This window comes from Aplysia californica, unplaced genomic scaffold (assembly GCF_000002075.1).
Source record: "Aplysia californica isolate F4 #8 unplaced genomic scaffold, AplCal3.0 scaffold00220, whole genome shotgun sequence".
Taxonomy (NCBI): Eukaryota; Metazoa; Mollusca; class Gastropoda; order Aplysiida; family Aplysiidae; genus Aplysia; species Aplysia californica.
Window position 1 is genome coordinate 473,245 of NW_004797490.1, and position 12,500 is coordinate 485,744.

General features: G+C 44.4%; 1 protein-coding gene across 1 annotated transcript; it reads left to right on the plus strand.

Annotated features, from left to right (window-relative positions):
- The first annotated feature begins 3,538 nt into the window (after positions 1–3,538).
- LOC101856184 lies at positions 3,539–11,632 on the plus strand. The gene is made up of 2 exons (XM_005099620.3): positions 3,539–3,835; positions 6,882–11,632. Exon 2 carries the CDS (start codon positions 7,574–7,576, stop codon positions 10,433–10,435), a length of 2,862 nt encoding a protein of 953 aa, XP_005099677.1. The 5' UTR covers positions 3,539–3,835; positions 6,882–7,573; the 3' UTR covers positions 10,436–11,632.
- The last annotated feature ends 868 nt before the right edge of the window (positions 11,633–12,500 follow it).

Sequence of the window (12,500 nt, forward strand, 5' to 3'; positions counted from 1 at the left end):
CTCTCTTGGCCTAGAGGGTAAGGTGTTCGCCTCTCATTCAATAGGTATAGAGTTCGAATTCGAACAGGGACGGACATTAATTTTCTTCTCTAAAATTGGTGTCTCCTTCCACCTTCTTTCATGTTTCTCTGTAGCAATGTTCTGTCGTCTGCTTTCGTCTCCACTTTCTGCCCAATCCGGATAGCGACGGAGATTTTTCTTCTCTAAAATTGTTGTCTCTTTTCACTTTCTTTTCTGTTGCTCTCTCGCAATGTTCTGTCGTCTGCTTTCGTCTCCACTTTTTGCCCCCACCTCCATACCCTTTTGCACTCGTCCTGTACTCTTGGCTCCTGACTCTTTCTGCAGCCTTTCTACTCCTACTCATTGGCTTCTTCTTACTGCTGTCTTTCAGCCACACCCCTTAGCTTCTGGTAGGAAAGATCTACACCTAGTCTCCTCGGACAAGGGCGAAAAATCACGGAGGTCCTGTTTGCAAGCTGTGCACGTTAGAGATCCCTTGGTGGTCCAAAATCGATAAGAGTAGGCTTCGACCGTCACCCGAAAAATTCAATATCGGAGTGCTTATTGGCCCACAGGGGCATATAAAATTTCCCCAAGAAAATCTATTATTTGCCCACAAATGTGCTAGTTATCTCCCCTGTGTTCGGCCGGGGCCCCCCCAAAAAAATCCCCCCAAAAAATCCCCAAAAAATCCACAAATGATAATTTTAAATGAAAATACAACAGCAAAATCCCCATTAAATATCAGAGAAATTATTTTATATTAAAATTATACCCTTTTCTAAGGCTTAAGTTAATAATATTATATTTTACACCAGTGACATAACATTTTAAGTTTTCAGTTAGAATGAAAGTAAGTCAATTTCTACTATAATATTAAGGAAGTATAGATCTAGAATGACCCCCAAACCAACAAGATCCCAAAAGATAACAAAAACTCATTTGTGTTATAAAGGATACAGAATGCAAGTAGCAATAGCCGTATTTATTATTTCTTAATAATCTTAATAATCAAAAACTATTTAAGATAGAGAAAGATCGAAAAGTTCTCTCATCTTCAAAAATAGCTCAACAAATTAGTCGATCAATCACACATATTTTAAATTGAGAATATATAGTTTTCCAGTCTAATGCTAAAAATAAAAAGATGAACAATAGCTAAGAAGTTACACATCTTCATCTTGTTATCCAACCCAGTATACTTAGAGTAAACAAAGAAATAACTCAATTATACCGTAATCGATTGTTTGACGAAAGAAGCAAGCCCACATCCGGAGAACCTAAATTCTAAAAGAAATACTGTTCGCAGACGATCAAAGTCTACTGCATAACAATAACGCTGAACTGCAGGAACACGCTGACAAACAATCAAATCTGTAGAAATGTGTGCGAGATGGAATACCTCAGGAAAACATTAACAAGAAGGGATAAAGTGAGAAAAAATAAAAGAGAACAAGTTTGGACAATACCATGTATGAAATACATTGAAAAACAACGCATTAAATGGCCCATGTGGGCCAATAAGAGCAGCCATTCAATATTTCCCACCAACTTAGAATAGTAATGTGTTCCGCGCGCTCATGTGACCTTATGCAGTTGTTAGCGCGTAAAACACTTGCCCAAAAAGAACCCCCCAAACAAGCAGGCAGGCGTTCCTTTCTCTGCACATGGGTTGGCATCCGCACTTTTTTTTTTTTAGTAAAGAGTTTTACGGCACTTACCTAGGGTAATTAGGTCATAAATAAAAGTGTCGAAGATTAGAGAGGTGTTAGAAGACAGTAATAATTTACAAACATGAAGCCACCCCCCTCCCCTGGATAGTACCACTAACTGAAGTTGTCTTTAGGCCATTCCCGAAAGGTGGGGGGGGGGGGGGGGGGGCGGGCAGCATTAACATGTTGTTATGCATAATAGAATTGTAAATGGGCTGATGTACTAATGGCATGCTCATTCTGTGCCGGAACAACATAGGGGGAACTGCTGTTTTTTTTCCCCCTCATCCTTACTTTCGTTATTTGTCCTCTACTTTTTGTACGTTTGTCACTCTCTTGTGAACTGCTATTTGCGGGGTGCCTTGATAGTCGAAGGAGACTTTATGCTGTTGAAGGCAGAGAGGTGAGCAGAGTAAGCCTGATTCCCTGTTTGGACTTCTCTGTTGACATCCACTCCTTGGCGCTCATATGACCTTATGCAGTTGCGAGCGCCGTAAAACCGTACTAAAACAAACAAACAAGCAAACTCGAAAAAAGAAAGGGGAGAAGTGAGGACGATGGGTGGTTTATAGGAAAGGAAAGGAGTAAATAAGCACATTTTTAAGAGCGAGGGCATCCGCCAACCGCCCATGCACGCATCCGAACTCGCAAGACAAGATATTGTCACTGCCCAAACGCTACTGATAAAGACAAGATATTCAATTGTCACTTCACACACGTCACTGATAAGATCCAATTGCAATCGAGAATGACAAACAATATTTCAAGTTGCTGTGTAGTTTGTTTTGGGGGGGTTTTTGTGGTACAAGTTGAACGTCTTTCGAGGCTCGTATAAATCTTTTCAACAGCTGTAAATAAGCGGCTGATTCGGTCGTGAGAGGCAAGAATTTAAGGTGAATGACAAAGAAAAGAAGGCAAGGATAATAGGCCTACACAATAAATCTCTCTCTCTCGCTCTCGTTCTCTCTCTCTCTCTCTCTCTCTCTCTCTCTCTCTCTCTCTCTCCCTCTCCCTCTCCCTCTCTCTCTCTCTCTCTCTCTCTCTCTCTCTCTCTCTCTCTCTCTCTGTGTGTGTCTCTGTCTGTCTGTCTGTCTGTCTGTCTGTCTGTCTGTCTGTCTGTCTGTCTGTCTGTCTGTCTGTCTGTCTGTCTGTCTGTCTGTCTGTCTGTCTGTCTCTTTCTTTCTCTCTCTCTCTCTCTCTCTCTCTCTCTCTCTCTCTCTCTCTCTCTCTCTCTCTCTGTCTCTGTCTGTGTGTGTGTGTGTGTGTGTGTGTGTGTGTGTGTGTGTGTGTGTGTGTGTGTGTGTGTGTGTGTGTGTGTGTGTGTCAGAGAGTAATCTAGAAGACAAGGATGACACATAGTTCTGCTTTATTGGAGTTTAAATTTTTAACAAACTCTACGACAGGGAGCTCTCGTGGCCTTGAGGCCAAGGTGTTTGTCTGTCGTTCAATTGGTCCCGTGCTCTTTTCCTGCTCTCTAACAATATTCTGTTGTCTGCCTTCGTCACAACTCTCTGCCCCCACCCCCTCACCTCCTTTGCCCCCTCTTCTGGGCTTCTGTCTCTTTCTGCAGCCTTTCTACTGCTACTCCTTGGTTCCTTCTCATAGCTGTCTTTCCGCCACACCCCTAATCTTCTGGAAGAAAAAATTACACCTTAACCTTCTCCGATAAAAGGGAAAAATCTCTGAGGTCCCGTGTGCTAAATGCTCACATTAAAAATCCCTTGGTGGTCCAAAATCGATAAGAGTAGGCTTAACCTGCACCCGATCAAAATGATAAATTTCTTACAAACTGAAATTAATGTTTAGTTATTACATGTATTATCATTATATTATTAACATTATTATTATTATAACTGACATGTAATTGCGAATTTCCTTGCAGAGATACTTCAGCTCTTGGTTCCTGAATTCTGCGACATTTGTGGAGTACGAATAACTTTGCTTTTCAACTGCTATAGAACACTTCCTACTTACATAGCACCACATCTCGAGGTTTTAATTGAAGTCCAAAAAATGACCAGAGCACTGCTCCGATCAGCTGTTCGCAAAGAGAGAGCTCACTACATGCAGGCCTATCCCCGTAATATTGTTTGATGCATTTCGTCCTTGTCGTTTCTCGCAAGGTAATTTGCTGTGTGCATGCAAGTACCATGGTTCAGGTAGATTTTTGCTCTTTAACTTTAAATTCTAATGTCTGTTTGTAGTTAATACTAGATATCTAGATCTAGATCTAGATTCTAGATCTCTAGATCTCTAGAGATCTAGAGAACTAGATCTAGATCTAGATTAGACTAGACTAGAGTCTCGATGATCAGAAATTAGGCTGGATCTATCTAGAATCTAGATATTAGATCTAGATCTAGAGAATAGACGTTAATTAATCTAGTCGGTTGGATCTAGATCCAGATCTAATTATCTAGAATCTAGATCTAGATCTAGATCTAGGTCTACTCAGTCTCAGAATATCCCGCTTCTCAGAGTCAGTAGAAAGTAGTCTGTCTACTGAACTGTCTAAGATAGTGTCTGTCTCTTCAGTCTTCAGGATCTCTGTCTCGAATCATTTGCCGAATAGCCATGGAGTCACAATTGCAGTGTGAGAGAGAACAAGAAACTCACACACACACACGACACCCACAAACACACACATGACACACAATACACGCACACACTACGCTCACTCACAAAAACACATATCCACACACACAGAGACACCTGTTCACACAGACATTTTATATGCACATTTAAACCTGCTTAAAATAAGGTTTTAGCTACTCAGCTATTTTACGGTTAACTTTACAGCCACAGCCTGTTGCATGTCTACTATCACAATTTAACTCTTTTAAAACCGTTTAACCCAGTATTATTTTTGTTCAGATCTCGTGAAATTCGTAACGGCACATAGACTGTATATAAAATGCGTGATAAATGCTCAGTATTATGAAATGACAAAAACTGTGTCAAAGTGAAAGAGGACGCAATTTATTTATTTATTTATTGAACACTTCTGGGTCAAAATAAACGCTACTCGGATTCAGAATCTAAGAGATCGCTCTCGCAGTAACACTTCATGCACTCTCCAATCTGTTCGGAGGGGGCTCTCGTGGCCTAGAGGTTAAAAGGTGTTGGTCTCTCATTCAAAGGTCCCGGGTTCGAATCCGGGTAGCGACCGAAAAATTTTCTTCTCTGCCCCTCATTCTTTCACCTCCTTTCCTGCTCTCTAGCAATGATCTGTCGTCTGCTTTCGTCTCGTCTTTCTGCCCCCACCCCCTCACCTCCTTTGCCCCCTCCTCTGGGCTCCTGACTCTTTCTGCAGCCTTTCTACTTGCTACTCCTTGGCTCCTTCTTACTACTGTCTTTCTGCCACACCCGTGATCTTCCGGTAGGAAAGATCTACTCCCAGCCTTCTCGAACAAGGGAAAAGAATCTTGGAGGGCCCGTGTGCAAGTTGCGCTCGTTAAAGATCCCTTGGTGGTTTAAAATCGACAAGAGTAGGCTTCGCCCGCCTCCTGGGCAAAATTCACAATTCTCAATTTCCTACCAACTGAAAACATCAGGTATGTCCCATGCGCTCAGATGACCTTATGCAATTGGGAGCGCCGTAAAACACTTACCAAAAATAAAAGTCTGATCGGACACTGGAACCGTCCTCTTGAGGACTGACAAGTTTCACTGGACACTCCCATCGTCCACTCTGACTCAGAGTAATTGCGTTTTAATCTATTCAAAGGCGCAACAATACTTTTGACTTTAATTAAAAGCCAGGCATATTGAATACTTAACTCCTATCAAGCAGAATGACATTCTCCGTGTTGTTCCCGTTTTCCCTCATCCTTCAGCACAACACATACAATGTGTGTTGTTTTCCTCTCCCCTTATTAAATTCACTTGTCTGTCCAGTCCTCCTAATTGATACAGTCCATGCTGGCTTTAAGCTAGGTCATCGGGAGAAGGCATAAAAGCGTGCTTAATGCCGAGGCGTGCTTTGAGTGCGAAGTAGACATAATCCAGAGATTTTTATGTAGAAAATTTCCTGAGTTATTTCCCTTTGTTCGCAAGTTGTGGTTGCGCAAAAGTGTGCTCTGTCATTTTTACCTGCCATGGTAGTTTTTATTTGTTTATTTGTTTGTTTTGTAGTCGAATGGGAAATGAAAACTTAATTTAGACAGCCAGTCACGATACAGCACACTAGGCCTTCACACTGCCTGTGCGTACCACTGCTCGCTGTGCCACATTCATGCCACTGCCTTCATCCCACCTCGCGCGTGATACATAATGAGGATTATCGGATAGTGAGGAGCAAAGGTAAAATCACAGCTAGCTTCACTTTCTCACCTCCCCGACTCTCTTTGTATTTTCTTTTGTCTGTGTAGCTTTGCCCTAGGCTGTCCTATGTCCATGCGTGCAGCTGTGTGCATCTCTCTGCCTTCCTCTCCGCGCGCGTGTGGGTGTCTCCATGATTTGCGTTCTTTGTGTTTCTCTATACACACTCACTGCTGCGGTGTAGACTGTTCGAACTTCGATGGATCATCATGAAAGTATTGACTGTCTTGTAAATGAAGCGTGCCCGAAGCCGAAGTTACCGTGTTTAAAGGTGTGTAATTTATACAGCAAAAATTTGTTAAGAGTAAGAGCCATTTAGTGTTCTTGAGTCCGAAACGTGTTTTATGCCGACGTGTTTAAAGCCGGCATGAACTGGTCAAGACAAAAATATAAAAAGATGATACTTCCTCTTTTCTTGAAAATTTGACGCTTGAAGATGTAATTTTTCAAATGGTAGCGTGTTGTCATGGACAATTATATGGCACTAGAATGCGAGTGACTTTACACATTGTTAACGAGCCTTTGTCCCTGCTATAACTGATTGAGCTCCACTGAGGAGGAAAAAGCAGGGATTTTTAAAATCCATGTAATTACCAGATCCCTGTTATTACCGGCCTGTGTCCACTGTATCAGACTCTGTAAGTCTCTCTTGGTTATTAAATTTTCTATAATGTATGATCATGTCATTTGATTTAAAGCAGAAAAAAATCCAAAAACCTCACCCATATTTAAATGTCCAGAATCTATTTGAACTTTTAAAGGGTTTTTATTTATTTATTAATTTTTTCAAATGAATCGTTTGAGGCCTGACCCTTTTTTATTTGACAAATTTTTCTTCTTTCTCCACAGATGATGATGAAGTGATAGAGAACATTGACAAGTGTGGTCAGAGAAGGTGTGAGGAAGATGTTACCAGAGGCTGCTCATAATGAGAGGACCGAAGTCTCCTTTAGTTGAGCGAGTCGTGTTGTGACAGTCGTTTTGAGACAATTTTGTCCCGACAACAAAAGCCCATGTCACGCAAATCGGAGACATTTCTCTCAGGACTCCTCACGACTACAAAGATTACAATGTACTTTCATGCCTCTGTTGACTGTGGTTGATTCCAGTATGGTATGCTAAAGCTAAGCTCTTATATCAATGAGCTGTTGAGTGATACAACTTTGTTCTCTGTCATAGAGATGATCATGTGCAAGTTGTGTGACCTAGTTGTATGACCTCTTGAAGGAGTCCAGGATTTTTTTCTTCTGAGCGTAACCCATTCACTGCTGACATGACGTTTCCATCTACATTTGTAGATCTACAGAAATGGAAGAATTTTCTGTCAAGAGAGCTTGAATAAAGTCAAAATATCTTAACCCTTATTTAGGAACAAGCGACTGCAAAAGTTGTGATTACATCTCCTACATGATTGTCTCCTGTGTAGTGCTCGTACAGTAAAAACAAACGGCTGTGAACTAGTGTAGGGGAACACAAAGAAATTTATATTTTTACACAGCGGTGAAGAGAAAAACAAATGGTGAAGGTTTCTGGAGAGAAGAATGAGTGTGAAGGCTGTGGTATCACAAAATGACTTTGTTTCTTCAACTTTTCAACTGGAATATCTTTGCCGCGGCCCCAGAAAAAGTTTTGGAGATGAGACCCGAATGTTTTTATGTGAAAGTGTACATTCTAAAGAATTTGTTTTGAATGACTGTGATCTTCTTTTGGAAGATGATGGCCCCCGTGTGGAGAATGATGGGATAGGGAAATGGCATCATGATCAGTCCAGTGTCACGTACAGTGGTAGCAAAAACTTTGTCATCAGTGCACAGATGATGTCAGCAGGGAAACGTTTGTACAGCTCGACTGTTTTCACTTCTGTGGAGGTTCAGAGCTGCCCGTTTGTTGAGAAAGTGTTGGATGGGACTAGCAGCGGTACCTACAGAGAGGAGCTGGGAGGTGGGGCTGAGGTACCCTGTGCAGGAAACGCTCCACTTGAAGGATGTGGGAACATAACAAGGGTGTTGGAGAGAGATGATGCTGGGTATGTCAGTGTGAATGTGATAGAGAGACCTCGTGAGGAGACTTGTGTCAATGTCTTGAGAAGGAGTTGTGACTCGGGACATGATCGTGAATTGTGCGTAGACGAAAACCCATCACCTGTGGCAACGAGTGTCGTTGACAACTCTGAGAAGAGTCAGACGACTTCAGTCAGTGATCCAAATGAGAGAGTTTGCGTTTACAGAACTGGTTCGAATGGTCAAGCATGTTGCGGCCTGTCAGACCATAGCTGTGACATCGTTGACTTCAGTGCCAACAACACCCATTCTGACAAACAAAGTGAGCTGTCTGCTTCCCAATGTGAAAAAGACGACATAGAAACTAGTGTTCCCTTGAGCTGTACCCCTGAGAAATGTGGAGACAGAACGTCCCAGATGGTTCCTCGGGATGAAAAGGTTACGAACTCAGCCTCATTGAGTTCTGGCCCAGAAGGTAGTCTATTGCTCAGAGCTTTGAGGGGAGAGAGGATTGAGTCAAAATCAAGGGAGAAAGTTTTGGTAAAAAATGCTCTAGCAGAGAAGATTCTAGAGAAAATCCTTAGGCCTACAGAGAAGAACAATCCAGAGAAGAAGATTCTAGAGAATTCATTGAAAAGAGAGTCCCAGCCGCCAGCCGTCAGTTGTAATGATGTTGACAATAATACGTGCCCTAGGATCAGGACTCGTAGGGTACGGAGAAAATGCAAGAAGAACAATTCTGAGGGTAAAGACGGTCATACTGGGAGCTTGAGGTGCAGGGTGAGGGGTAAGGGCGGTGAGGATCTACTGATCACTCGATTGGTGCGAGGGCCGGGCTCGACACTGGTCAACCAGCTCTGTTTGGTCACGGGTCTCGGGGAGCTAGACGACGGTGGTGAGGATAATGACAACGACGACGAAATGTGTGCTATGGGGCAACCGCTGATGACTTCCCTCAACGCAAGGGAGGAGGAGGAAGAGGTGCAACACCCCGGTCTTGACAAGATAGATTCCAGCAATTTATTTGTTCCCTCTGAGTTTGGCCTCGGACGAACGGACTTAACGTTGGAGTCCATTGGTTCTTCGCAAGATGCAAAGCAGTTCGAGGATCTGCAGGCGTTATTGCAGTCGGTGTCTTCGAGTCTCTCAGGTGACCTTCCACATCTGGGTGGTCCATTGACAGCAGCTGAGAATGTGACCGCTCTCGACTTTTCAGAAAAGGCCGCCAGTCCTTCGCCACCAATAACTCAATACTCATTGCAGAAAAGACTAAAGTTAAAGTCGTCCAGCGCCGTTTCTAACGACGTCTTCGCCGGGTCAGAGAGGAGCTACGAGCCACCCACCTCTATAAATCCCTCACGGTTGCCATGGGAACTCGGGGCGTGCTCTGTAGTCTGCCCCGTCTGCCTCCTTTCCACGTCCATCCTCGAGTCTCTCGAAGATCACATGACTGAACACGTCGATCAACTTCTCTACCCTGTCCTCGGCTCTAAGGGGATCAACAACGCTGATGGGCTGCGCTCTGAGAACAAAAGTTCAACGCTGGGTGATGCGTCACAGCCGAACGACACACCAGCGAGTCTGACACTGATTCCTCTCCCACCGCGGGAGATCACCTTCAAGAGCGACAGGACCAAGGCGAAGTGGAGGAAAATGCACGCCGAGTTGCAGTCCAAGAAGAAAAAAATTCGCGACTGGAAGTGCCAGCACTGCTCCATGGCCTTCACCCAGCCCAGCGACCTTCAGCGTCACCAACTGATCCACACGGGGGCCCGGCCGCACAAGTGTCAAGTGTGTGGCGCCGGGTTCACGCAGGCCGGCACGCTCAAGAAACATTTCAAGACACATTCGGGGGAGAAGCCACACAAGTGTCATTTGTGTCGTGCCAAGTTTGCGCGACTCAGCAATCTGAAAACACACCAGTGTAAAACACACCGAGCCGAAATGTTGGCCTTAAAAGGGGGCAATAACTCCAACTCCTCCTCCTCCACCTTGACCTCATCCTCCCCGAAGTCTGCCGTGGAAAAGCTGCCGGGCAGTAGCGGTAGCTCGTTACCCTGTGACAGTTTGGCGCTTTCAAAAACAGCAATGTCAAGGTCATCTTCGTCGTTGTCATCGTCGTCGCGGCTGTTTTCCTGTGAGATCTGCGGCAAGAGCTTCGGCAAAAACAGCTACCTGTGGAAGCACAAGCTGCGTCACCTCGGGGAGAAACGCTACAAGTGTCAGGTGTGCAGCACGGGCTTCGCAGACAACAGCAAACTGGCGCGCCACCTGCGCACGCACACGGGGGACCGGCCCTGGAAGTGTGAGCTGTGCGGGGTCGTCTTTGCCAAGAACGAGCACCTGGCGATGCACACGCGGCACAACCATGGGACCGGCGGCAGTGGTCAGTTGGGAGAGTAGGGGGTCGTGCTGAGATTTCTGTGTCCAGGTGCTGTGAGGGAGGAGGGTGATGTTTGTCTTTAGGTTAAGGGAATGGCGGTTTTTCTTGTATGGGGAGAGTTGAGAAAGGTTCGGGCTAAGATTTATGTCCAGGTGCTAACGAGGATGGTGATAGAAGTTGTCTTTAGTAGGGGAAGGGGGGTATTTGTTGTATGGGGAGAGTAGGGCTCGGGCTACGATTTGTGTCCAGGTGCTAACGAGGATGGTGATAGTTGTCTTTAGTAGGGGAAGGGGGGTATTTGTTGTATGGGGAGAGTAGGGGTCGTGCTGAGATTTGTGTGTCCAGGTGCTACTAAGGAAAATGGTGATGGTTGTCTTTAGGTAAGGGGAATGGCGGTATTTGTTGTGTGGGGAGAGGCGGGGTCAGACTGAGTGAGATTTATGTCCAGGTGCTAGGGAGGATGGTGATGATTGTCTTTAGTAGGGGAAAGGCGGTACATGTATTTGTTGTATGGGGAGAGTAGGGCTTGGGCTAAGATTTGTGTGTCCGGTGCTAGGGAAGATTGTGATGGTTGTCTTAAGGCAATGGGAATGGCGGTATTTGTTGTACATATAGTATAAGGAGAGTAAGGCTCAGGCTGAGATTTGTGTGTCTAGGTGCTAGGGAGGATAGTGATAGTTGTCTTTAGGTTAAGGGAATGGCGGTTTTTCTTGTATGGGGAGAATTGAGAAAGGCTCAGGTTAAGATATAATATGTCCGGGTGCTAAGGAAGATGGTGATGGTTGTCTTTAGGTTAGGGAAACGGCAGTGTTTTTTGTATTGGGAGAACAAGGCTCGGGCTAAGATTTATGTTCAGGTGCTAGGGAGGATGGTGATAGTTGTATTTAGTTGTTGTATGGGGAGGGTAAGGCTCGGGCTAAGATTTATGTGTCCAGGTGCTTGTGAGGGTGGTGATAGTTGTCTTTAGGTTAGGGGAATGACGGTATTTATTTTATGGGGAGAGTCGGGGAAGGCTCGGGCTAAGATTTATGTCCAGGTGCTGTTGGGTATGATGGTGATGGTTGTCTTTAGGGAGATGGTTGCCGTTGAATTTAGGGGGATGGTGTTGTTTGCTCCATGGGAACAGTAAAGATTGACTTAAGGCTGATGATAATGGTTGACTTTAAGTGGACAGTAGTGATGGTTGATTTTTTGGGGACAGTGATCGTTGACTTCAGGAAGAGGAAGGTGATGGTAGGGGAATGGTGGTGGGTGACTTTAGGGGAATGGTGGTGGGTGACTTTAGAGGGGAATGGTGGTGGGTGACTTTAGGGGAATGGTGGTGGGTGACCTTAGAGGGGAATGGTGGTGGGTGACTTTAGGGGAATGGTGGTGGGTGACTTTAGAGGGGAATGGTGGTGGGTGACTTTAGAGGGGAATGATGGTGGGTGACCTTACGGGATGGTAGTTGGCTTCAAACTGATGGTAAAGGTTGACTTTAGGGGGATGGTGGTGGTTGACTTCACTTTAAGGAGATGGTTTGGGTTGTATTTAGTTTTAGGCTTATAGTAATGGTTGACTTTAAGGGGACAGTGAATGGATGGGGAAACTCAGATAGGGTTCAGGGAAGAGGACAGATTAGGGCACGGCTATAATTCACACCCTGCATTTTTTCTGTGGAGTGCAAGGGCTGGTTGGGAAACAAGAATCAAGCAAGACCCACACTAGACTGTATGTATTATAACTTTTTATTCTTGTTCACCTCTGACATTGTTATATATTGTGTTAGTTACTCTCTTGTAACACTTTTAATCCTTGGCGCTTTTTATAAACGAATTGTGTTGAAAATGCTGTAAAACTCTTACAAAAAATATTATAACTAGTCTCAACTTTCCATGTGTAACCTTTTTAGTGTATGATATAGCTCCAAGCTGTTCAACCTCCTTTGTGTGTGTCTGCCAGAGACCAGCTGTAGTGTCTTTATGCCATTCCCAAAGGGTGGACATTTCTCGTTCAAACACAGTAGAATTGCAAATGGGCTGATTCATCTTGTCATGCTCATAACTGTGCCTGATCTTCAACAGGGAACTGCTGCTTTTTCTTTCC

Coding starts and splice junctions, on each gene's coding strand:
- LOC101856184 (XM_005099620.3), top strand. CDS start 7,574: ATGAGTGTGAAGGCTGTGGTATCACAAAATGACTTTGTTTCTTCAACT.